The 27,886-nt window shown below is 34.5% G+C and overlaps 1 protein-coding gene across 3 annotated transcripts in view; it reads left to right on the top strand.

Moving 5' to 3' along the window:
* Positions 1 to 27,886, top strand: part of CSMD3 (CUB and Sushi multiple domains 3) — a 1,240,952-nt gene that overhangs the window by 1,097,092 nt on the left and 115,974 nt on the right. For all 3 annotated transcript variants that reach the window (XM_042923788.1, XM_042923787.1, XM_042923786.1), the window contains 4 exons: positions 8,510 to 8,628; positions 9,761 to 9,830; positions 21,737 to 21,853; positions 25,303 to 25,512. In XM_042923788.1, coding sequence (XP_042779722.1) covers positions 8,510 to 8,628; positions 9,761 to 9,830; positions 21,737 to 21,853; positions 25,303 to 25,512 — 516 coding nt within the window. The remainder of the gene's footprint in view (positions 1 to 8,509; positions 8,629 to 9,760; positions 9,831 to 21,736; positions 21,854 to 25,302; positions 25,513 to 27,886) is intronic.

Raw genomic sequence — 27,886 nt, 5'->3', positions numbered from 1 at the left:
TGTTTTATTATTGCTTCTACATCCCCAGCAAATATTTGCTAGAAAATTGGTTAAAAAAAAAAGACAGTAACTACATTTATCTAAAGGAGATAACTGTATATTGGTGTAATTATACTACTTTTGTATAATTGTGGCCTATGACTTGGCTATTATCACCCAGGTACCAAAGTTCTGATAGCCAACAAGCTATTTACACCAAGTATTCCAGTATCTAATAGGTTCTTTTGTTAGTTACTTATTAAAGAAGGAGGTCTGGCCTTAAAAAAAAAAACACAATTTTATACTTTAAAAAAAAAAACCTACCTGTTTTTGTACAACGTTGTTTTCTTCTCAGGTGTTAGTCTGTATTTTTAAAGAAAATTTCTATGTAGCTGGGTTAACTCTTTCATACATTTTGCCTTGTAAAGTATTTGAAGCAAAAATAACTATCTCGAATTTGGCACATACTGATATTTAAGGCTCACATTTGCTTGTCTATCCATGATGGCTTTCAAAGTGTGGAATATCTATAGTACAAACAGCCGTTTGTGTCAGAGCATTATAAACTATAAGCATTTGAATGACTGCTAGGGTTCCTCGACAACAGTTAACAATCCCTCCATCATGATTATTGGAATCATATTATCATCATTATATTATAAGGTTATTAAATTATAAAGTTAACATTTTTTTCAAGTGTTCAGTAGATGTCAACATTGTATAAATGTTTTATAGATATATCTTTACTTAATTTTCCTCCTTGAGGCAGGTATTATTTTTAATCCTATCGTATAGATGACAAAACTGAAGTTTAGATAGTAATCTGAGACCTCAAAGTAAGTGAGTAGTAGAGGTGAGATAAAAACCTCAGAGAATTTTGGAGCACCTGGGTGGCTCAGTTGGTTGAGGGTCTGATTCTTGATTTCAGCTCAGGTCATGGTCTCATGGCTCATGGGATCTAGTCCTGCTTCAGGCTTCATGCTGGCAGCATGGAGCCTACTTGGGATTCTCTCTCTTTCTCTCTCCTCCCCTCCCCCACTCATGTTCTCTGTCTCTCTCACAAAATTTTGTGAATAAAATTTTGTTGACAAATTTTGTTGACATAAAGCTACATTGTTTTTCTGTTTTGGAAATGTGTGCTGGTTTAGTAGTCATGTCATTGGATGTAGCTGCTCTGAGTTAATATATTTTTTTCTACCAAGTATCAAATTTTTCTGTCTAATGATCCACAAGAGCACTGGGAATGAATTCTTAAATTGACAATTTGTATTTTTTGTTGTTTGTTTGGTTTTAACATATGTGATTCTAGTTGTAATTGTATGTCTTGCATAAATATATTTTTTTGCTAGGAAAAATGTCCCTGGTACATGGAATGACATTAAATTGATCAATTGTTAGGAAGCTTCTGTAAAGAGAATTTATAATCTCTAGTTGCTCTGCCACTTGGATTCTGTTAGAGCTTCATCATTAAAACTTTTAAAATACAAACTACAATTTGGTTATAATATGCCTATATCATTTCTTTCACATTTCCTAAAATGTGTTGCCATACACATTTGTGTCTTACTCTAAAGGAAATTCTAAAAGGACATGGAAAATTCTAAAGGGACAGTGGAACGTCTATAAATCAATGAGTAGTTTTTGGTTTTGAACTTATATAATGCGCATGTTTTAAAAGGGCAAATTACATGCAGTAATGGTGTTTGCACATTTAAGGGAGCTCAAAGATCTTAGGACATACTCTGAGGAAGGCAAAGGTACATGTTACCATGATGAATAGATTTTTCTCTCCTCCTAAACCTGAGAACACTCATGATATGTGCCACTAATAACTTTCTGCAAATCCTGAGAAAACACAGGTGGTCTGAAAATATCTTTCCATCCCACATCATAGTGGCAGGGCTGGTCCAAATAGCCAAAAGTATAAACATAGTCACAAAATAGTAAATGCCTAGACATGTATTCATTTAACTCTAGCTTATAAATAACAAAAGATTCAATTCAGCACAATAGTTATTTTACTGCTTTCCGTCCTTGAGCAATATGCTTAAGAGATAATGCATTAGGTCTTAATGAGTTTATTTTTATAATCACTAAAAATGGTTTCCTCCCTTGGGCTAATTAAATAATTGATTCTTTGAGAAAAAAATAGTGATTTTAAGATTAATTATGTTTTTACTTAAACTAATTTTCTTGTTCTATCTAGTTTATGTATATCATCTCGTACAATGTTAATTGTAGAAACCTCTCCTGCCCAAATTAAATTATAAATATTTGTCATTTCTAATTTCAGTTGCCATTAACAGAATGTATTAAATGCAAATAAGTATAATAGGTTTTACAAACATATCTCACTCCTTAACCCTTTAAGGCCATTAGTTTTGTCATAGTTTTCTCTTTTAATCAAAATTTACTTCATGATCATCTCACTGACTTTTTACCTCTTTGTGGTGTCGACGTAGAAATAGATTTAGCCTAAGTTGTGAATTCTGGAAACATTGTGGTTTTGTATTCCTACACTTTCTCTGGTTGTATCTTGAGCTAACAACATTAGTCTGTTGGTTTTTCTCCCAGTAATATCAGTAACATTTTAGCTTATACAGAAACTTTTTGTTTGCGGTCAATCAAAAAATTCAAAGTATTTAAAGTCTTGGCACTTTATATAATTTTTTACATATTTTTTAATATTCCTATAGTATATATGTGAAACTTATTGATCTTAAACATACAGAAACATACTCTCATAACAACAGAAAAAATCTCCTATCCTTTATCTAGAATGTAAAAGACAACCTCACTCCCATGCTTAAAACCACTAAATGATGTTAGCTTTTATGTCCCTGCCACTATTTTAAGTATTATGCATATCTTGTTTTCCTTCAGCATTACAATATTCCTATGAAGTTGGCATTTTTCCACCTCATTTTATAGGTGAGGGAACTGAGGCATATAAGTGATTTCAGACTTTACCAAAGATTACGAAACTAGTGCAGATCGAGGTTGTGTTCTCAATAACTAAGAAATTTTCCTTCACTACCCACAGGAAAAAAAATAATTTCCTACATTGGTTGAGATTATAAAACTGTACACAATGTATATATCCTGCCTCCCTTTCAGCTTCATTTCTTGCTCTTTTCAAAACACTACAATGTGCTTTGGGGGAAAACATTCCTCTGTTTTCCATACAGAAGGAAAAATCACTTGAAACTTCATTTAGTTAACATGCCACCTTGTCTGCCAGGACATCACCATCACCTTACCCTTTGTTCTCATGAGTGGGTAAAATATATAATTTTCTAGTAGGGTTATCCTTTATGAAATAATAATTTAAACACAGGTTAACCTTCATTTATTGTGACTGTTTCACTACCCTGTAATCTTTTGAAATAGTTACCTCTCCTGTTTCATCAAATGTTTCCTTAGAGCATGGTCGCTTATGTTGCTAATATTTCTTTGCATTTCTGACATCTAACATGATACAGAGTACACAATAGGTGCTCAGCAATTGTTTATGTCAGATTCTCTTTAAAATTTTATCATTTAACTTAGTTTTCGTTACTCCGTAGACTAAAATTTGCTAAGCACTTTCTATTACTGAATATTCAATTAATTATTCAGGGTAATGCTAAGTTAAATGTTAACTGAAGTAAGAACAAGTAAAGTAAGTAAGTAAAAATTTACGGATTAACGTAAATGCGAGTGAAGTCCGTACATCACAATGTGTTCCTGACCCACTGCTGCTCATCAGTGACTATTAAGTCAGAATTGTTCCTTCTGAAAAAACTTGCTTACAAACATTCAAGTTACATGTTTCATAATAGGTATTTGGCAAATATGTGTTTACCAGATTAATTAATCAATTCCAACATACATTATACCAGAACAAAGTCTGTGTGCTTGCCATTGGAGTTTTCTACAAGTCCTCAAACGAGTACTCCAGCTCATATTGGATTCATTCTTTGATTGTCACCAACTTCTGTGTTTTTTTCAGACAGCTATATTATAATGATAAATGTGGAATGCCAAATGGCGATTCTAGTGTATTTAAAAAAAATCCCTCATATGTTGTATAAACATAGAAATAATAGTTATCTTGAATCCACTATTTAGAGTAAGATTTAAAATTGAAGACATGAAATATATTTAAAATAACAAGACTTTGCTATCACTGAATACAACCTTTGTGCAAAGACACGATTCGATTCCTGCTCCTTTCTTACATGTATGCAGTTCCAATATTTTGGTCTTGATTTTCAATAAATTTATACATAGGTTGTCATGTCAAATTCGTGAAGGAGTTTTTCCTCTTACAAAACAATTTACCAGGAATCTTAGCAGTAATTAAGCTTTCTTCTTCTTCCTGTCTGCCTCTCTTGATGCATTAAAACTAATTAAAATCATTATGGAATTCTGGGCAGTAATATATATATATATTTATAATATATTATATATATTAAAATATGTATACAAAGTACACAACAGATCCTCAGTAATTACTTATGTCAGATTCTATTTAACATTTTATCATTTATGTATATCACATATATATGATATATACATACATATAGTCAGAATGATCAGATATAAATGATATGATTTATGATTAAGAGCATTTTCTACTGCAGATTGATTGCCTTGTGAACAGATTGGAAAGAATAGTTTTGGGTTATACATAAATGGTTATAAATAAATGTTGGAAATGTAAAGAACTGAGGTTTTGGCATTTTCATTCAGGATAACTGCCTACTGTAATTTGACAGCAGACAGAACTCTGTGCAATTTTTGATATGGATTTGTTGCTGGATTCATTTCTGTTTGTTTTTGGCTACAAAAGCAGATCAATTGATCCAATTCTCATTTCAAAAATTCACCCAGAGAGTATCTTTGATTGCCAACACCAAAATTTACACTCATAAAGCTGCAAATGACTCAATATTTTGATTGCCTTCGTTAAACAAGAGAATCCTTTACAATATTTTTATAAAAATTCTCTTTTCTTTGTTGATTCTAATAATCTATTGATTTTGTTACTTATAAAGAAGTGAAAATAATTCTCAAAGAAGACTTTTTAAAGAGTTTTTAAGTTGAAGGGTCATTGACATACGAGATCATGTTAATTCCAGGTGGACAGCATAGTGATTCAACCTTTATATCCATTATGAGTAATCACCACCATAAATCTAGCTACTTTAAAATTGCTATTTAATCACTCAGAGGTTTATTTGTTCAAATAAAAAATGTAAAATATGAACTGTAAGATTTCAGATATTTCTGTTTTATCTTCTTTAGTGTACATAAAATAATTGGCTGCAAAAAAATGAGAGAGCCGTCAGTGACTTCTGCTTATCTGATTACCTCATCACCTTGCTTTCTACCTTGAAACAATCATATTCAACAGATTAGCTGGTCCAACTCAATCTCTTTTTTTTTCCTAACTCAGTGTCTTAAACAATAGACAGGAATATGTACTTTTACCCTCAAATTCGCTACTAGTACTAATTCATCTAATAGATGAGGAATTTTATTAATTAAAAAATCATTCCAAATTATAAAAATTTTGGAAATACAGGAACATTCAAGGAAAGGCATACAAATCACCAATAATCTCATAATAAAGAACCCTAACCTATACTAATATTTGGCATATTTCCTTTTACTCATTTTTCTCTGTTCATGTATATATGTATATATACATATATACATATATATATATAATTTTTAACTTACAAAATCGCTATTACATAGTTTATTGATTTTTGTATCACATTTTAAAGTTAAAACTTATAAAATATTTTACTACGTCCATATATATTATGTATAAACCTCACTTAACAATAAAGCTCTCAATACTCTATAGCATCACTATACCATAGTTTTGTTTTGTTCTCCTCTCAGAAAAGGAAATCGCCACTTCTGTATATTAATAGTTTTCTGTGTATATGACTCTGAATGAAGTACTTGATAGAAAAGAAAAATGAACATGTGCAAAATTTGGCCTTCTCAGTAAGAATGACTGTAAGAATGACCTTAGCAGTAAAGAGTAATAGAAGTACTGTTCGGGACTCCCTAAAAACTAAGATTGTACCAAAGGGAGGTGAAATCTTATTTATAAGACATGTATGTTTATATCATAAATCACTTTTTTGGGATATTCATTCATTCTTGAAAAGGGCTCCATGAAGTCAGGTAAATGTAATGTGTAAGGCCCATTAGTAGGTATTAAATGAGATTAAAACAAATATAAGACAGTTTCTTTCACTTCTTAGATCCTAAAATCTAGTTGGGGAAGCAAGACATGAAACCTTAAAATTTTTAAAGTAGGTCACAATGTAATGATAACTTATCTTGCCTTGGTCCAGAAATTCAAGATTTCAAAAAAATCAAGAGATATGGAACATGATATATGTTTAGAGACCTACTTAACTGAAGCACAGGGCATTGGAATTCCAGTCCATGGACTACTCTAGCCTCCTCTAGGATTGCCTCAAGTGCACTCCCAAATGACCAATTTACTCTTCCTCTTTACTGCCTTCCTTTCTGATCTAATCATAATTCTATAAAGATAGTGCTCTCCTGTCATTTTCTGTCCTTAAATGTGACCTAATTTGGCATGGTTTTTAGCTACTCTGACCATTGTATTATTAGGCAGAGAAAGCATTTTTCATTTGCAGGGGTAGACATTAGTATCTATTAAGAAATTATCAAAACAGGGATTCGCTTTGTTTTCCATACTCTTCATTCATCCAGTCAACTGATGTTTATTGAATGTGTCCTTAAGATGCTGTGCTCTAAGCTGCCCTTAAGAGTTTCTATTCTCAGAGGGGAAACAAATATTGAAGAACTAATTACATAATTATGTATTCATTATTAGTTTATACTAAGCATCACAAAGGAATGTAGAAAGTAGTGCTATGAGAGCATCCATCAGAGAGAAATATCAAGGAGTAAAAGAATGTCTGAAGTACTGTAATTGTTTAGGATTTAATTTTTAATGTTTTTTCATGAAAAGAACATATGTATAATGACTTTGCAGTGGTGACTACTTATTCTTATAATTTAAATATGCATTAGATTAGCTTCAAAATGTGGATTGCAAAGAAAAGGGTAATAAACATTGGCTTTTACTGAAAATATAAGTCAGTCAGAGAAAGACAGATATCATATGTTTTCACTCATATGTGGAACTTGAGAAATTTAACAGAAGACCGTGGGAGAAGGGAAGGGGAAAAATAGTTTCAAACAGAAAGGGAGGCAAACTCTAAGAGACTCTTAAATACAGAGAACTAACTGAGGGCTGATGGGGGGGGGAGGGGCAGGAAGGAGGGGAAAATGGATGATGGGTATTGAGGAGGGCACTTGTTGGGATGAGCACTGGGTGTTGTATGTAAGCAATGAATCACAGGAATCTATCCCCAAAGCCAAGAGCACACTGTATATATTGTATGTTAGCTAACTTGACAATAAATTATATTTAAAAAAAGAAAATAAAAAGTTTATAATAGTAGTACATTCACATGTTTGAAAAAATATTTTGGCAAAAAATTAATTTTTAAGACTTTATTTTAGGAAAACAGCTTAACATTTAGTATGTATTTGTCCCCATATATTGAAAAATATATTGTTAATGTGAAAATAATGGAAGTGTTTTGAATTATATAATTGTCTCCCCTTCAGGAATAACTGATTTCAAGTGTCACGAAAACTTTTCAGGTCTCAATAAGCTACATGTTTTTCTCCTTTTTATTTATAATATATTTGGACAACAAATCTTCCTTAAAAATACATTTAAAAATTTTACATGTAATAAGTAACTTAAAAATGTGTCTCATAAATTAAAAAGTCAATTCTATATTAAGGAGGAAGGAACCAGGTGATATGGACAAAATAGCAAATAGTTTTTTAGTTATTTTATTAAGAATACTTTAGATGGGGCGCCTGGGTGGCTCAGTCAGTTGAGCGTCCGACTTCGGCTCAGGTCACGATCTCGCAGTCCGTGAGTTCGAGCCCCGCGTCGGGCTCTGTGCTGACAGCTCGGAGCCTGGAGCCTGCTTCAGATTCTGTGTCTCTCCATCTCTCAGCACCTCCCCTGCTCATGCTCTGTCTCTCTGTCTCAGAAATAAGCATTAAAAAAAAAAATACTTTAGAAATATAATTTCATTCTACTCTCACAATAAATTATTATTTCTTTTTTATCTAGGAAGTTTTTAAAAGAATTTTTAATTTTTGTTTTACAGTAGAAGACATTTAGGCTGGGAGTTAAAAAGACTTTAAGCGTAATCACAGAGCTATTTAATGGTTGGTGCCATGAAAATCCAAAGAAATAGTTTTATGGTATAGTTCCAAAGCACATTGCTTTTAACAACTACAGTTAAATCTTGTTCACTTAAATATTATTCACAGAACATTCTTAACGTCCCAATGTAAAATCTAGTTTTAATGATAATGGTATTCAATTTTGGTAATTTAATATGCATAATTTAAGCATTCGTTACTTGAAAGTTACTTATGCTATTATCTTTATATTTCTCAGCAATTGGTTTGGATTCCTGTCCTGAACCGCAGACTCCCAGCAGTGGAATGAAAATTGGAGACAGATATATGGTTGGTGATGTTGTGTCCTTTCAGTGTGATCAAGGATATTCTCTTCAGGTAAGATGACTTTTAAATTATAGTTTTGATATGCATTGCTTTTTCAGAATATTTTAACAGAACAATGATTGATAATCCACAAGTTTCAAAAAATATTGATTTCAGACCATGTAGCATACCAAGTCAAAGGTATTAAATTTGTTCATAAATTCATGAGAGAAATTACTGGAATGGATTAAATGGTTTTTTTTTTTTAAGTTTATGTATTTTGAGAAAGAGAGAGAGAGAGCAGGGGAGGGTCAGAGAGAGGGGGAGAAAGTATCCCAAGCAGGCCCTGCACTGACAGTGCAGTGCCTGATGTGAGGCTCAAACCCACGAATCGTGAGATCATGACCTGAGCCCAAATCGAGTCTGCATAACCAGCTGAGCCACCCAAGAGCTCCTGGACTAAATAGGTTTTGTTTGCAAGGGACCAAAACTTAAATTTGAATCAAAATTAATATTTACTTCACACTTTTCTTTCTATTCGCATAGGATGTAACAACTGAACTCCTGCATCTTTTAGAATCTTTTAGATTTGAAAATAAAAACAAAGTGCTACTTAAAGCATTAAATGAAACTTCCATGTAAATAAATTCCCCCAATTAGTAAAAATCGACTACAAATACATTTTAGAGGGTCTCAAATTTATGGTTGCATAAAAATCTCTCTAAAGACCTACTAAAAAATTGAGAAAAAATATGAGGCAAAAACTATTTCATATGTTAAGTAAATAAACTCCTTAGAGGAAGCAAAGTTAAAAATTAATAATTTAGAGTCTTTAAAGTTATATTACAAATTATTAGTCTCAGAAGAACAATCAGATCTTTCTGGACTTTATATTTTAATTTAAAATTTATATACCTTAATTGACTTGTTTTAATATTTTTATTAAATGTTTTTAAATTATGCTTTAACCTATCTCACCTTGAATATTATAGCAATTTATTATAAACAGTAACATGTGGTTATTTCATTCAATGTTTTTAACAATTTTTTACCATGACTTTTTTTAAAAAAAAATTCCAGTAAAAGTTTGAAAATATAAGAAATGAAAATATATATCTAAGCTTGTTTTTATGATATTAAGTTTGCTATGTTTAATTCAGTCTTTTTAAAGTGAGTACTGAACTGTACTGTCTTGTTTATATAGGGTCATTCTCATATTACATGTATGCCTGGACCTGTAAGAAGATGGAATTATCCAATCCCAATTTGTTTGGGTAAGTTGAGGAATTGTAACTCATTTATAAGCTTTATCAAATTTTAAAGACACACCCTGTATATAACGTTCTTCAAACATATAGTTTGCCTTTTGTCAAGTTTTATGGAAATTATATTTTGAGATAAACATTTCATGTCTTTTTAAAATTTATTTTACATGTTTAGAATTTTTAACTCAAACTTCAACATCAATGGATGACTTCAGAAGTTGAGAAAAGTTACTAGATTGTTCGATCCTTAGAACTTTTTCTCAGTATGCTATGATAGAAATACCCATAGATCAGGAAAGTAAGTAAATATTCATTGCTTGCTATTAAGCTGGAAACAATAAGGAATCTGGAGTGTACCAAGGGAGCATGACAGTCCTTGAGATGTCTTCAGTAGTGACAGGTGATTTAGATATGGAATATATCAAAATGGCACTTGGATCTTAGAAAGAATGGACCCAATTTGTGCCCTAACTTATTGCTGCTTCCAGTCATTTCTGTCCACTTTTTCATGTTTTTTTCTCTTCCTCATTTCTAGTATCTGTATGAAACCATTAATATCCTGGGCTCTACAGAGTATCTGAGAAAGAAATATGAGGTGTGATCCCTATCTTTAAATCATTTATTTACCATTTAGAGTGGTAGAAATAAAAGACATGAAATAAAAGAGTAATTTAGTTCTACCATTGACTACATGATGGAATTTCAGGAAGATGAGATGATGTTGACCCAAGTCATTGGGAAACATAGTCAGCCCATAAAACTTAAACAGAGTTTTAGATGGTAAGTGTAATTAAGATAAATATATGTAGTAGATAGCCTTTTTTTGAGTAGGAAAACGGGCAAAAACAAAAGAATTTGTGTGACTTCTATGACTTACCTCTGTATTGTATTTGTTTGGGCTGCCTTAACAGACTACCACAGACTGGTTGGGTTAGGCAACAAAAATGTATTTGCTCTCAGTTCTAGAAGCTAGAAATCCAAAAGCAAGGTGCTGGCAAGGTTGTTTTCTCCTGAGGCCTCTCTCCTCGGCTTGTAAATGACCATATTCTCCCTGCATCTTCACATGGTGTCTTTTCTCTCTTTTTCCGTTTGTTTCCTTTTTTGTTTTAGAGTTTATTTTTTATTTATTGTGAGAGAGAGAAAGAGCAGGGATGGAGCAGAGAGAGAGGGAGAGAGAGAATCCCAAGCAGGCTCTTCACTGTCAGTGCAGAGCCTGATGTGGGGCTAGAACTCATGAACCATAAGATCAAGACCTGAGCCGAAACCAAGTAGAATGCTTAACCAACTGAGCCCACCAGGTGTCCCTCTAGTGTCTTATAAGGATAGTAGTACTATCAGATTAGGGCTCCACCCTTATAATTTCATATAACTTCGATTACCTTCTTAGAAGCCTGAATTCCAAATATAGTCAGATAATGTGTGAAGGCTTTAACATATGAATATAGGGCAAAGACAAGTCAATCTATGCCTATGTACCAGGTGTACTATTTCTGTTGAGACTACTGGAAAATATGTCTAGAAGCAAGGGTGGTCTTAATTACTCAAAGATATTGAAAGCATTTAGATTTTATTTATTTTATTATTATTATTTTTTGATGTTTGTTTCTTTTTGAGAGAGAGACAGAATGTGAGTGGGGAAGGAGCAGAGAGAGAACAAGACACAGAATCCGAAGCAGGCTCCAGGCTCTGAGCTGTCAGCACAGAGCCCCACGTGGGGCTCAAAGTCATGAACCGCGAGATCATGACCTGAGCTGAAGTCGGACACTTACCATCTGAGCCACCCAGGGACCCCAAAAGCATTTAGATTTTAGATTGGATGATATTTTTTAGAAGATATATCTCTTTAGGTGTCAAATAATTTACAAGTCAATTATAATGTCGATTTTATAATTTCAATTATAAAATTATATGTATATAATGCCTAGCGTAAAAATTTAAATATGTAATGTCAATTATGTGTGTGTGTTATGTGTGTGTGTATCCAATTAAGTATAAAAAATTGGGAATATAAAAAAGTACAGACAACAAAATAAATGGCATATATACTTTGCTGATATGAAAACAGAGAGTTTAGACCTGTTAATTACTATATCCCAAGTGTCTAGAACACTAATTAATAAATATTGCTTAAGGAATGAATTAAAATAAAGTTTTAGCATGCTACAGATATGTGTGTGTGTGTATATATATATACACATATATATATATATACATACATATATATATACACATACATATATATATATATATATGAAGAGAAAGAGAGAGAGAGGTAGAGATACACACACTTTATATATTTTATATATAATATATACTCTTCCTTGACATTAAGTTAGAATAAGTTTCCATACCATAGCATGTTTTCAAAAATTTGATATTAAAAATTTTTTTTTACATTTATTTATTTTTGAGAGATAAAGTGAGACAGAGCATAAGTGGGGGGTGGGGGCAGAGAGAGAAAGAGACACAGAATCTGAAGCAGGCTCCAGGCTCTGAGCAAGCATTCAGCACGGAACTTGCTGTGGGGCTCGAACCCACAACTCGTGAGATCATGTGTCCAACTGAGCCACCTAGAAGCCCCACAAAAATTTGATATTTAAAATAGCTTCATGGCACACAGCATAGTCTAATTTGTGTGGTTATTTTCTCTTCATAGAGTTTAGGTTTTTGTCTTTCTTTTTTTTTTTTTTTTTTAATATATGAAATTTATTGTCAAATTGGTTTCCATACAATACCCAGTGCTCATCCCAAAAGGTGCCCTCCTCAATACCCATCACCCACCCTTCCCTCCCTCCCACCCCCCCATCAACCCTCAGGTTGTTCTCAGTTTTTAAGAGTCTCTTAGGGTTTGGCTCCCTCCCTCTCTAATTTTTTTTTTTTTCCTTCCCCTCCCCCATGGGTTTCTGTTAAGTTTCTCAGGATCCACATAAGAGTGAAACCATATGGTATCTGTCTTTCTCTGTATGGCTTATTTCACTTAGCATCACACTCTCCAGTTCCATCCATGTTGCTACAAAGGGCCATATTTCATTCTTTCTCATTGCCACGTAGTACTCCATTGTGTATATAAACCACAATTTCTTTATCCATTCATCAGTTAATGGACATTTAGGCTCTTGCCATAATTTGGCTATTGTTGAGAGTACTGCTATAAACATTGGGGTACAAGTGCCCCTATGCATCAGTACTCCTGTATCCCTTGGGTAAATTCCTAGCAGTGCTATTTCTGGGTCATAGGGTAGGTCTATTTTTAATTTTTTGAGGAACCTCCACACTGTTTTCCAGAGCGGCTGCCCCAATTTGCATTCCCACCAACAGTGCAAAAGGGTTCCCGTTTCTCCACATCCTCTCCAGCATCTATAGTCTCCTGATTTGTTCATTTTGGCCACTCTGACTGGAGTGAGATGATATCTGAGTGTGGTTTTGATTTGTATTTCCCTGATGAGGAGCGACGTTGAGCATCTTTTCATGTGCCTGTTGGCCATCTGGATGTCTTCTTTAGAGAAGTGTCTATTCATGTTTTCTGCCCATTTCTTCACTGGGTTATTTGTTTTTCGGGTGTGGAGTTTGGTGAGCTCTTTATAGATTTTGGATCCTAGCCCTTTGTCTGATATGTCATTTGCAAATATCTTTTCCCATTCCGTTGGTTGCCTTTTAGTTTTGTTGGTTGTTTCCTTTGCTGTGCAGAAGCTTTTTATCTTCATAAGGTCCCAGTAATTCATTTTTGCTTTTAATTCCCTTGCCTTTGGGGATGTGTCGAGTAAGAGATTCCTACGGCTGAGGTCAGAGAGGTCTTTTCCTGCTTTCTCCTCTAGGGTTTTGATGGTTTTCCGTCTCACATTCAGGTCCTTTATCCATTTTGAGTTTATTTTTGTGAATGGTGTGAGAAAGTGGTCTAGTTTCAACCTTCTGCATGTTGCTGTCCAGTTCTCCCAGCACCATTTGTTAAAGAGACTGTCTTTTTTCCATTGGATATTCTTTCCTGCTTTGTCAAAGATTAGCTGGCCATACGTTTGTGGGTCTAGTTCTGGGGTTTCTATTCTATTCCATTGGTCTATGTGTCTGTTTTTGTGCCAATACCATGCTGTCTTGATGATTACAGCTTTGTAGTAGAGGCTAAAGTCTGGGATTGTGATGCCTCCTGCTCTGGTCGTCTTCTTCAAAATTACTTTGGCTATTCGGGGCCTTTTGTGGTTCCATATGAATTTTAGGATTGCTTGTTCTAGTCTTGAGAAGAATGCTGGTGCAATTTTGATTGGGATTGCATTGAATGTGTAGATAGCTTTGGGTAGTATTGAGATTTTGACAATATTTATTCTTCCAATCCATGAGCATGGAATGTTTTTCCATTTCTTTATATCTTCTTCAATTTCCTTCATAAGCTTTCTATAGTTTTCAGCATATAGATCTTTTACATCTTTGGTTAGATTTATTCCTAGGTATTTTATGCTTCTTGGTGCAATTGTGAATGGGATCAGTTTCTTTATTTGTCTTTCTGTTGCTTCATTATTAGTGTATAAGAATGCAACTGATTTCTGTACATTGATTTTGTATCCTGCAACTTTGCTGAATTCATGTATCAGTTCTAGCAGACTTTTGGTGGAGTCTATCGGATTTTCCATGTATAATATCATGTCATCTGCAAAAAGTGAAAGCTTGACTTCATCTTTGCCAATTTTGATGCCTTTGATTTCCTTTTGTTGTCTGATTGCTGATGCTAGAACTTCCAACAGTATGTTAAACAACAGCAGTGTGAGTGGGCATCCCTGTCATGTTCCTGATCTCAGGGAAAAAGCTCTCAGTTTTTCCCCATTGAGGATGATGTTAGCTGTGGGCTTTTCATAAATGGTTTTTATGATGTTTAAGTATGTTCCTTCTATCCCGACTTTCTCAAGGGTTTTTATTAAGAAAGGGTGCTGGATTTTGTCAAAGGCCTCCTCTGCATCTATTGACAGGATCATATGGTTCTTATCTTTTCTTTTATTAATGTGATGTATCACGTTGATTGATTTGCAAATGTTGAACCAGCCCTGCATCCCAGGAATGAATCCCACTTGATCATGGTGAATAATTCTTTTTATATGCTGTTGACTTCGATTTGCTAGTATCTTATTGAGAATTTTTGCATCCATATTCATCAGGGATATTGGTCTGTAGTTCTCTTTTTTTACTGAGTCTCTGTCTGGTTTAGGAATCAAAGTAATACTGGCTACATAGAATGAGTCTGGAAGTTTTCCTTCCCTTTGTATTTCTTGGAATAGCTTGAGAAGGATAGGTATTATCTCTGCTTTAAACATCTGGTAGAACTCCCCTGGGAAGCCATCTGGTCCTGGACTCTTATTTGTTGGGAGATTTTTGATAGCCGATTCAATTTCTTCACTGGTTATGGGTCTGTTCAAGCTTTCTATTTCCTCCTGATTGAGTTTTGGAAGAGTGTGGGTGTTTAGGAATTTGTCCATTTCTTCTAGGTTGTCCAATTTGTTGGCATATAATTTTTCATAGTATTCCCTGATAATTGTTTGTATCTCTGAGGGATTGGTTGTAATCATTCCATTTTCATTCATGATTTTATCTATTTGGGTCATCTCCCTTTTCTTTTTGAGAAGCCTGGCTAGAGGTTTGTCAATTTTGTTTATTTTTTCAAAAAACCAACTCTTGGTTTCGTTGATCTGCTCTACCGTTTTTTTAGATTCTATATTGTCTATTTCTGTTCTGACCTTTATTATTTCTCTTCTTCTCCTGGGTTTAGGCTGCCTTTGCTGTTCTGCTTCTATTTCCTTTAGGTGTGCTGTTAGATTTTGTATTTGGGATTTTTCTTGTTTCTGGAGGTAGGCCTGGATTGCAATGTATTTTCCTCTCAGGACTGCCTTCGCTGCATCCCAAAGCGTCTGGATTGTTGTATTTTCATTTTCATTTATTTCCATATATTTTTTAATTTCTTCTCTAATTGCCTGGTTGACCCACTCATTCTTTAGTAGGGTGTTCTTTAACCTCCATGCTTTTGGAGGTTTTCCAGACTTTTTCCTGTGGTTGATTTCAAGCTTCATAGCATTGCGGTCTGAAAGTATGCATGGTATAATTTCAATTCTTGTATACTTATGAAGGGCTGTTTTGTGACCCAGTATATGATCTATCTTGGAGAATGTTCCATGTGCACTCGAGAAGAAAGTATATTCTGTTGCTTTGGGATGCAGAGTTCTAAATATATCTGTCAAGTCCATCTGATCCAATGTATCATTCAGGGCCCTTGTTTCTTTATTGACCTTGTGTCTAGATGATCTATCCATTTCTGTAAGTGGAGTGTTAAAGTCCCCTGCAATTACCACATTCTTATCCATAAGGTTGCTTATGTTTATGAGTAATTGTTTTATATATTTGGGGGCTCCTGTATTCGGCGCATAGACATTTATAACTTTTAGCTCTTCTAATGGATAGACCCTGTAATTATTATATAATGCCCTTCTTCATCTCTTGTTACAGCTAATTTACAGTTAATTTAAAGTCTAGTTTGTCTGATGTAAGTATGGCTACTCCAGCTTTCTTTTGGCTTCCAGTAGCATGATAAATAGTTATCCATCCCCTCTCTCTCAATCTAAAGGTGTCCTCAGGTCTAAAATGAGTGTCTTGTAGACAGCAAATAGATGAGTCTTGTTTTTTTATCCATTCTGATACCCTATGTCTTTTGGTTGGCGCATTTAATCCATTTACATTCAGTGTTATTATAGAAGGATACGGGTTTAGAGTCATTGTGATGTCTGTATGTTTCATGCTTGTAGCGATGTCTCTGGTACTTTGTCTCACAGGATCCCCCTTGGGATCTCTTGTAGGGCTGGTTTAGTGGTGATGAATTCCTTCAGTTTTTGTTTGTTTGGGAAGACCTTTATCTCTCCTTCTATTCTAAATAACAGACTTGCTGGATAAAGGATTCTCGGCTGCATAATTTTTCTGTTCAACACATTGAAGATCTCCTGCCAATCCTTTCTGGCCTGCCAAGTTTCAAAAGAGAGATCAGTCACGAGTCTTATAGGTCTCCCTTTATATGTGAGGGCACGTTTATCCCTTGCTGCTTTCAGAATTTTCTCTTTATCCTTGTATTTTGCCAGTTTCATTATGATATGTCGTGCCGAAGATCGATTCAAGTTACGTCTGAAGGGAGTTCTCTGTGCCTCTTGGATTTCAATGCCTTTTTCCTTCCCCAGTTCAGGGAAGTTCTCAGTTATTCTTTCTTCAAGTACACCTTCAGCACCTTTCCCTCTCTCTTCCTCCTCTGGGATACCAATTATGTGTGTATTATTTCTTTTTCGTGTATCACTTAGTTCTCTAATTTTCCCCTCATACTCCTGGATTTTTTTATCTCTCTTTTTGTCAGCTTCCTCTTTTTCCATAATTTTATCTTCTAGTTCACCTATTCTCTCCTCTGCCTCTTCAATCCGAGCCGTGGTCATTTCCATTTTATTTTGCATTTCGTTTAAGGCGCTTTTCAGCTCCTCGTGACTGTTCCTGAGTCCCTTGATCTCTGTAGCAAGAGATTCTCTGCTGTCCTCTGTACTGTTTTCAAGCCCAGCGATTAATTTTATGACTATTATTCTGAATTCACTTTCTGTTATATTATTTAAATCCTTTTTGATCAGTTCATTAGCTGTTGTTATTTCCTGGAGATTCTTCTGAGGGGAATTCTTCCGTTTGGTCATTTTGGATAGTCCCTGGAGTGGTGCGGACCTGCAGGGCACTTCCCCTGTGCTGTGGTGTATAACTGGAGTTGGTGGGCGGGGCCGCAGTCAGACCTGATGTCTGCCCCCAGCCCACCACTGGGGCCACAGTCAGACTGGTGTGTGCCTTCTCTTCCCCTCTCCTAGGGGCGGGATTCACTGTTGGGTGGCATGGCCCGTCTGGGCTACTTGCACACTGCCAGGCTTGTGGTACTGGGGATCTGGCGAATTAGCTGTGGTGGGTAGGCAAGGTGCACGGGGACAGGAGGGGCAGGCTTAGCTCGCTTCTCCTGAGGTGATTCACTTCAGGAGGGGCCCTGTGGCAGCGGGAGGGAGTCAGACCCGCTGCCGGAAGGGTGGCTCCGCAGAAGCACAGTGTTGGGTGTTTGCACGGAGCGAGCAAGTTCCCTGGCAGGAACCGGTTCCCTTTGGGATTTTGGCTGGGGGATGGGCGAGGGAGATGGCGCTGGCTAGTACCATTGTTCCCCGCCAAACTGATCTTTGTCATCCTGGGGCTCATCAACTCTCCCCCACTTTGTCCTCCAGCCTTCCTGCTTTCCGAGCAGAGCTGTTAACTTATGACCTCCCAGAGGCTAAGTCGCGCTTGCTGTTGGAACACACTCCCTCCGGCCCCTCTGCTTTTGCCAGCCAGACTCGGGGGCTCTGCTTGGCCGGTGGGCTGCCCCTCTGTCCCGGCTCCCTCCCGCCAGTCAGTGGAGCACAACCGCCTCTCCGCCCTTCCTACCCTCTTCCATGGGCCTCTCATCTGCGCTTGGCTCCGGAGACTCCGTCCTGCTAGTCTTCTGGCGGTTTTCTGGGTTATTTAGGCAGGTGTAGGTGGAATCTAAGTGATCAGCAGGACGCGCGGTGAGCCCAGCGTCCTCCTACGCCGCCGTCTTCCCAGTTCCCCAGGTTTTTGTCTTTCAATATACATTTGTAAGTCTTTTAGCATTCCTTCATGCATTCTCTAATTGTTTACTTAGAATTTTACCTAAGTAGATTATTTATGTCATTGCATGTAACTATTTAAAGCTTGGATAAATTATGCCACATTGCTTTCAGAAGTTTGCATCAATTTAAATACCATCTCAGTATTATATGACAATTTTTATCCTTCTGTATTATTAGCACCAATTATTACTCTTACCAATTTACTAATTTTTTAGGTAAAGTATTGCATTTTGATTAAATCTACATTTTCATTGTATACTGTTATCAAGAGAAGTATTAGATGGAAGTGATAACTTAATAAAATTTAACTAGGGAGTTTAAATTTCACCAAATAGGAAAAAATTGATATGAAACTGTACGGAAAACTTACTAGATTTTGATGCCCATGTATCAATATTCAAATTTCAGTTAAGGTACAATAGCTATGTATGCCCAGCATATCATTCTTTGAGCTTCTGTTTGCTCACCTACTAAATGGGACAATAAGGTCCACATCATATGGCTATTGTAAGAATTAAATGAAAGAAAGAATGTGTTTAAAGTATTTAGCACTGAACCTAGAACACACAGGCATTCAGAGTGGTAGCTATTATCATGAAAAATAGCCAGTAACTGAAGCATCTAATAATGGGGAAGAAACTTAAAAAAAAAGGAAGTGATCATTATAATGGAATATTTAATGACATGACCAAAGTTTACAATATATAGTTAAGTGTAAAAAAGGCTTAAAGCAATTCACTGTAGGAGCCTATTTTCATTGTATATACACACACATGTATAAACAAACATACATATATATTTTTCTGCAGAAGAAAAAATATAAAGATAAATAAGTTATCTAGGGGTAGTAAAGTTAGAGGGCATTTTTTATTTCCTTTTCTACTCACTTGTTTGTATCCTATAGATTTTAGACAATAAGCTTGTACTGTGTTTTGAAAGACAAAGTATTTGAAGTGACATCATGGCCACATCATAAGGATAAACAGAAGGCAGGAGGCTGATTCAGATAATGTCCTACAGTTCCAGTCATCATGTAATAAGGTTACAGCCTTGTGAACTGGAAAATAAACATTCTGCCAGATATTCTGATGGATGGAAGGAAAAATCACTTGAGATTTTCAGGTGATAGAGGCAAATCAGAAAGAAGAATCAAAGATGTTCTTATCTGAGAGGACTATGGTAGTGTTCATTTTGGAGGCTATAGTTGTGTCTTTAACTAAAAGAGTGCAATGGGGCCCAGTAGAGTCTACTACAGAGCCACTAGCAGGACACAAAGAATTGTCATTAGAGATGTACATGTGTGGAGATTGCAGAGACAATGAGTACGCATGAATGTGGAGATGAAGGAAGATGCATTTTTTGGATTCTTCTTCATGTCTTTCATGACGTGTCATTCTTTCTTTCTCCTTCATGAGTTCTTTGCTCTTCATTTCCTTTCCTTCTTTTCTCCTCTGATTTTGGGATTTAAACTGTAGAGAGGTGAGTAACACAGAGGTTGGGATTTTCAGGTCATATCTAAAGAGATAGAAAGTAGCAATGAGCAAGGGGCAATGAGCAGCTGAAAGATGAGATGTTGAAGGCAATAAAGCAAGAGAGCATCCTTGTACTCTTTTACCCAAAGTTCACAATAAAGCAACACAAACCTACAATGCACTCGTGCCAAAACTAATATATATATATCTGTTTGCTTTTTTTAATGTTTATTTATTTATTTTTGAGAAAGAGAGCATGAACAGGGGAGGGACAGAGAGAGGGGGAGGCAGAGACTCCTAAGGAGGCTCCCGGCCGTCAGTGCAGAGCCTGACTGACACAGGGCTTGAACTCATGAACCGTGAGGTCATGACCTGAGCTGAAATCAAGAGTCAGATGCTTATTGACTGAGCTTCCCAGGTGCCCCTTAAAAATATATTGGAATGGCCAAAATATTTTCTCTACCACTCATTAATCATCAGACTGTGACTAATATATATGAACAGTCACACTTTAGAAAAGGAATTTTGGAACATTAATTGTCTCTATATGTTGAAAAATTGCTCTGGTTTAAGGATGGATTAGTGGAGATTTCAGAAAGATAAGAAAGTGTGCAAGTGTCTCTTTAGATCTCAAAGGTAATCACAGTTTGAAAGAAAGGTTTATATGAAGATTGCTATATATTATATATTATACATATGACTCCCTGGTAAAATCTATTTGATATAATTCATTCAGTTCACATAAAGATAGCTGTCAAAGGGTTACTGATATACAAAACACGAGTCAAATTTTTACTGAATTTGCTTTTATGATATATAATCTGAAGTTTGAGTATCTTTTGTTTCCTAACAATAAATAAATGAATGAAATCGCAGGTAAGTGTTCTATACAGGTAACTTTAAAACTTGGTGCACAGTCATGAAATTTGATTTTTCATCTCACAATTAACAAACGTATTTTAGTCCTTATATGATCAAATAATAAAAATGTACTTTTAGAGGAAAGAATTAGCTTCTAAAATGCAATGACTCTTTCAAAACATGTTAAATAGTTCTATCTAATCACGAACTTGGGTAAGTATCTGTTCTTGTATCTTTTCCTTATTAATAGCAAATCAATATAATAGGGGTCTGAAACAAGCATGTTTATAAACTATGCCTAAATTCTCAAACCTTGTGCATCTTTTAACTTGTTTTGTACTTCCTATTCTTCGTCTAATTCTTTTATGATAAAAGGCAGCCATATCTCAGGTGTGATATGTGAATCCCTCACATATTAACAATAGAAACCATTATTTTTCTTAAAATTCCTTAACCTTCTCACAAAAAGAAGGAGGGAAGGTTGGCAAAATGGTTCCCTCTCTAATACAGTACTTAGAATGGATGTTTTTGGCTAAATTATATCATCGTTGGAATGAATGAATACATCCCTAGAAGTACTTACGGATAAGAAATAAACTGCCTCTGTGGAAAAGGACATATTCTCCTTGTTTGATTGTATTCACTGCACATGAGCTACTTCTTGCTGTGCAATAATTGATTTAGCTTGCATTTATTGCTGAGAAAGAAAGTATGATGTCTTTTAAAGCTATTTTAGAAAATGCATTGTCAATTGATTATATTTGATTACTAGTATGTGGTGTGAATGAGAGTTGACAATATTAACATTTATATCAAACAGTTTTAACTCAGACTTGATTAAGACTTGAAATGATTTCAACTTGTTTTTAATACCGTAAAGTATTCTGCTGTTCTGGCTGACACGGGACCTCTCGTTTTGTAGCTCAGTGTGGAGGTGCCATGTCAGATTTCAGCGGTGTGATCCTCAGCCCTGGGTTTCCTGGAAACTATCCCAGCAGTTTAGATTGCACGTGGACAATAAAGCTGCCCGTAGGTTTTGGTATGTATATTAAAAGCATATGAAAGAGTTTTCCGTATCATTAATGCATCCCTAGAAAGAAATATCAATGTGTAGTAAACACTCACAAATTATAGTTGACTTTGGCAGTTATATCAGTTAAGCAGTAAGATTTGGATTGCTTGAACCTTTCACTTGAAATACTAGGATAATTGAAAGCATATGGGCATTTTCTAATTTTATAGTTACATGATAGACAGATGGATAACTTTATGATATTTTCCAGTTGATTTTATGGATTTAGCCTGATTTAGATGTGTGTGGCAATAATAAATTCAATGTGAGTTTTTATGTATAATTATTTTGTAACTCTTTTGTCGTTGGAACCGAGTAGTATATAGATAAATTATTTTCTAGTAATTTATTGAATTTGTCTATTTTTTTTTGAGAGAGAGAGAGCAAGCAGGAAAGGGGCAGAGGGGAGAGAGAGAGAGAGAGAGGGCAAGAGTCTTAAGCAGGCTCCACACCCGGCACGGAGCCTGACGTGGGGCTCAATCTCATGACCATGGGATTATGACCTGAGCTGAAATCAAGAGTCAGATCCTTAACCGACTGAGCCACCCAGGCATCCCTGAATTTATATAATATTAATTGCAAATAAGTAAGATTTTACATTTGAAAATAGTACAAAATTTCTAATTTGGGGTTTATAACCCGGGTAGTTGTATACTGCATTGTATAGCATTTCATAGATTCTTTCTCACACTTCTATCACCAATATATTCTCATGCAGCTCCATATGACATGGGTCTGTATATGCTAAGTAGAAGTGATGGATGGATGATAGCCTTGTTTATTAAATCACAGAAGAGGAGGATGGGTAGACTCCCTGTGAAGCACCCACAAACTTTGTGGATTTCGAGCAATGAAGAAACTCTGTACTATCTCACTTATTGCGGACTGAATTTAGTACCTCATTGCCCAAAGACATCTATGGTCTCAGAATAAAAATTCGTATTTAAATATTTTACATAACTAAATATTTTACATAAATTCACAGAAAACTCGTTTTGACAATTCCTTACTGAGTACGTATTATAATCCAAGTACTATGCTAAGCTGGGAATAAAATGCATAGTGAAACAGATTTTGTACCTTTCCCCAGATAAGTTACAGTCATAATAAGGAGACAGATAGACAAATATGTTATTACAATAAACTATAATAAAGAACATAGGATTGTAATTATTACAGATATCCAGCCTCATCCAGGAAATGCAGAAAAGTCTTGTTAGAAGAATGATTCCTAAATTGTGACTTTATAGATAAGAATCAGCCCAGCAAACAGGGTCAGTCTGTGGGGGATAGAAATTCTAGGTAAACACAGTGACATGGAAAGATGCAGATGAAAAACTAAAGAAATTCCACAATAAAAAAAATTCTCTCTTAAAAATAAAAGATTATTCTGGCTACAACATGGGAATTAACTCTGAAGTTATAGGCAAATTCTGTGTCCATTCATTGAACGACAATAACAATGCTAATGGATAATAGGTTTGAACCTGTATGGTTATTTTTATGTGTCTTTCAGCAGTCACTTAAGAGGACTCATCCAAGTTGCTTATGGAGCTAAATGAATTATTTTAAAATAAATTATTAAGCATATTTTATTAGAGTCATCATATCAACTTACCTTTTGTTAATACTTCCTTGATTTTATTTTTATTTTTATTTTTTTATTTTTATTTTTTTTTATTTTTATTTTTTTTATTTTTATTTTTGAGACAGGGAGAGACAGAGCATGAACGGGGGAGGGTCAGAGAGAGAGGGAGACACGGAATCTGAAACAGGCTCCAGGCTCTGAGCTGTCATCACAGAGCCCAACATGGGGCTCGAACTCACAGATCGCGAGATCATGACCTGAGCCGAAGTTGGACGCTTAACCAACTGGGCCACCCAGGTGCCCCAATACTTCCTTGATTTTAAAAACCAAGTTCATTAAAATTAAAAGTAATACACATCTCTATTTTAGAAATGAAAACATTAGAGACATTCTGATTTGATTACATTTAAATAATGCCACCATTTTCTTTGAGTTTTGGTTAAATCAAAAATTAGTTCTAATGTATTTCAAAAAGGTACTTTGTAAATTTTGAAAAGAAAATTGAATATATTTTAAAATTGAAGGAGTAGTTTTTTACGTCCCTAAAACACTTGTTGACAAAATAATTTTTGAAAAGGAGGCTCAGGGGAAGTGTTTAGAAAAAATATACAATTCTTGGAACCTCACATATTAAGGTAGTATGTTCAAAGTTCCAGGAATTTGTATAATTGTACAGAAACTTGTTTAAAATTTTAAAGCCTATTGTGAATGTTTCCCAAATGTACTGCCTATAAAACTTTTCTCCCATGTGACAAAAACTTTTTGTGGCACTCTTTTTCCAGGAACAAAACGTGACGTTAGGTGAGAACTCCAGTGTAATCATTCAGAGCAAGAGTCCAAGAGCCAGGGGGTCTGAGTTTGAATTTCAGCACTTTTAGGTCACTGTGTAATTTAGCATATTGGTTAGCTTCTCTGTGCCTCAGTTTCCTCATTCTCATGAGTACCTGTGAACATTAAATAAATTAGCACTTAAAGAAATAAAATAAATACATAAACACTTAAAAGAGTGTCTAGCAAACACTCGATAAATGTCAGATTTTATTACTAACAAGGTGGAGAATGATAGTTGTAGTAAAAATACCCTCTAATTCACTAAAATTGAGTATTAATTGAATTAGGCAAACATACCTCAGTGAGGTTTTTCTTTTTTCCATCTCACAGACCTTTCACTATCTCACATTTGTATGTTTATAAAGATATTGAGACTACATTGCAATATGACAGCATATAACAATGATCACTAGATTTTATTGAGACTATTATATAAAAATCAGAATTATATTCTGATAAAATAGTAAAGAGCATGTACATAAATTACATGCCTCAAAATGATATGTTGAGTAAGGTAATGTATCTCCTATAGATGAATGACTAATTTCTAATGCAATTGTGGAGTTTGATTATGTTAATAAATAAAAACTGCAATCATACTTTGGCTTCAAATTGGACTACTGCAAAATACATATTTACTGAATGACTTTTTACTTTTAAAAATTGCTTGATACAATTTTAAATGGCATTAAAGAGTAAGAAAGCCATTTTTTTTTATTGGTTTTTGCTATGGCAACATTATAGTAAAGTGAAAGAGATATTCCCATGTGACAATTAGTGGGCATTTGAGAGCAGTATTCTGTTACTTTGAACTATGGCAAAGCTAATTGCCCTAGCAAACAGCAAACCCATGGCCCAGATCTTGAGAGTATGGCTCTTAACCTGAAAGGAAACATATAACTACAGTATTGTGAGTGTGCTTTGTGCATATGTGTGTGTGTGCACGTATTTAATCGGATAAAGCAATAAAGTACTGTTATTTGTTTTTCTTTTTTAGGTGTACATCTACAGTTTGTAAATTTTTCTACAGAAACCATACATGATTATTTGGAAGTAAGAAGTGGATCATCAGAAACTAGTACTGTTATTGGCCGACTGAGTGGTCCTCAAATACCATCTTCCCTATTTAGTACGACTCATGAGACCAGTTTATATTTTCACAGTGACTATTCACAAAACAAACAAGGGTTCCACATTGTATACCAAGGTGAGAATAATAGCAAAAAGTAAAAGCTTATTTAGCTCCAAATCAACTATTAGCAATCGAACTATTTTCTATATTCTGTTTTAGAAAGAGAAAGGAACCTACACTAAGTCAAGCCTCAATCAGGCAGATGTTTTTAATATTGCAATTTTTGGGCAACTGTATAGGGGAGATGATGTCTGTCTGAGCCCTTGGAAAATTCTAAGCACGAAAACAGGATTCAATTGGTCTTAATATACAATTAAAATAAGCAAGCCAAGGCAAGGCAGTTAAGCAAGGCAAGCTGGATATCAAAGATGTAACTTTGCTCATATATTAAAATAAGCATATTGAAAGATATTTTGTAGTACTCATGCAATATTTGTAAAATTATTTTCTTTATACTTCATCATGATAGAATATGGCATTCCTTCATTCCATTCCATTTCCATGAGTATATAAAATAAATACTTTGACAGTCATATTATTTTAGTCCTATTTCTATTATAAAATTGCTGCATAACCCTTTGCAAGATTATTACCCCTTTTGAGTAGAGACCCAGCCTCAAGTGTTAACTCTCCAGATCCAATCTAACATAGACTAGAGCTCCACTCCGTTACTTTATTTGCATGATGGAGTTAGTAATAGTACGTCCCAGATTAATTGTTTTGTTTTATATGATGAAATTAATTTGAAATATGTGCCATGATATATACCATTAGTAAATATTTAGTGCATTTTAGCTATGTTTAGTATTATATTATTTCCGATTTTTTAAGTCTAGTATTTAAAATTAAATATTTAAAGTTGTATTTTATGCAATGTAGTTCCAATGACTACAATTTTTAATCATAATATAATTACATCTCACAATAATATATATCAATAATATATAATATGTTATATATTATATGTTGGTATAATATATTATATATTATATGTTGATATAATATATCAATAATAATATCACATTAATTACATCTCTGCCATAATTATTAAAGTATTATATAAGCATATGATACTTTTGGATGTGAGGTCCACAAGAGCAGGTATCTTTGTCATGTTCATCGATGTATCTCAAGTGCCTAGAATAACAGTAAGAGCACAACAAATATTTACCGAATAAAAGTAGATACCCCAAAGGAAATTTAAGAATAGTTAAAATAGAACATCCAACTACATGGTTCTAAAATAATTACAATTTGCATTGTGCTTGCATACATAATTTAAGAGCACAGGATCACACATCATCCTTTACATAAAATAGAAATCATTTCTGCCACCTCTCAGTGCAGAATCAACCATGTTCCCAAGGAATTTAATTATTTCAAAAACAGTTGGGCAACTGATTTAAGTTTCTTATTTGCTGCTAGAAGACACAGAGCTATATTTGTAGTCCCTCTCTAGCAGGTGTTCAGGGCCTTAAGCCAAGCACTTTGCTACTTACCTTAAACCAGGCTTCGTCTTCTTTTTTCCTGCCTTCTTTTTCCTGCTGCCTCTCAAAACAATGCTCTTATCTGAATGATGTAAAACTAGAATTTAAACTTTACTAACTGCATTTTTCAGTCAATGTGCCCTTGAAAAAAGATTCATTAATTGGATAATAAAAGCGTAAAAGATATAGAATTTTTACTATTATTGATATAATATTAATATTTTTGACATGAGCCATGTGTTAACAATGATCACTAAATACTGTGAATTATATTGAATTTTAAAACTATCTCTTCTTTAATGCATTTATATCAGTTGAGTTAATAGCATTTTTGAGAAATAGGTTAATTTATACAGATTCAAAGAATCAATGTTACTTTTGGATGATTTTGTGATTAGCTTTTGAGAACTTTCTGAATTTTGGAAAAAAAGAATATCATACAATTCAGTATATTTTTCTACTGAAAAAATGGCTGCCAAGATTAATATTTTACTGGCAACATTATTGTGATGTTAAGCCCCCTATTGTAAATGTTATGGGGTGAGAACTTTTTCCTGAAAATTTAAAATCTAACCTATATTTCCTTATTAAGGCAAAAGGCTTAGAAAATAAAATGTTATAGAAGTTATCACAGGATTATATATCTGTCTGAGTCTTATCCTACTCCAAAGTATCTAATTACCTAAACTTATTGTGATACTCTTTCACAATATATGGAAGTCAAATCATTATATTGTATACCTTAAACTCATGCAACACTGTATGTCAATTATATCTTAATAAAACTGGAAAAAAAAACCTTTTAAACGTGAGAAAGGGTTTATTTAGTAGAGTAACAAATTCTGACTCCTAATCATCAAATTATACACATTTGTCTTAAATTGGAATGACTCCTTTGGCTTTCATATTTGTGTGTGTGTGAGATATGAATTCAAACAAAAAAGACAAAGAATAAAAACACT

The sequence above is a fragment of the Panthera leo genome, chromosome F2, assembly GCF_018350215.1.
Source record: "Panthera leo isolate Ple1 chromosome F2, P.leo_Ple1_pat1.1, whole genome shotgun sequence".
In the NCBI taxonomy this organism is placed as follows: Eukaryota; Metazoa; Chordata; class Mammalia; order Carnivora; family Felidae; genus Panthera; species Panthera leo.
Note: the sequence above shows the minus strand (reverse complement) of the source record. Positions and strands in the feature narration are given on the sequence as shown.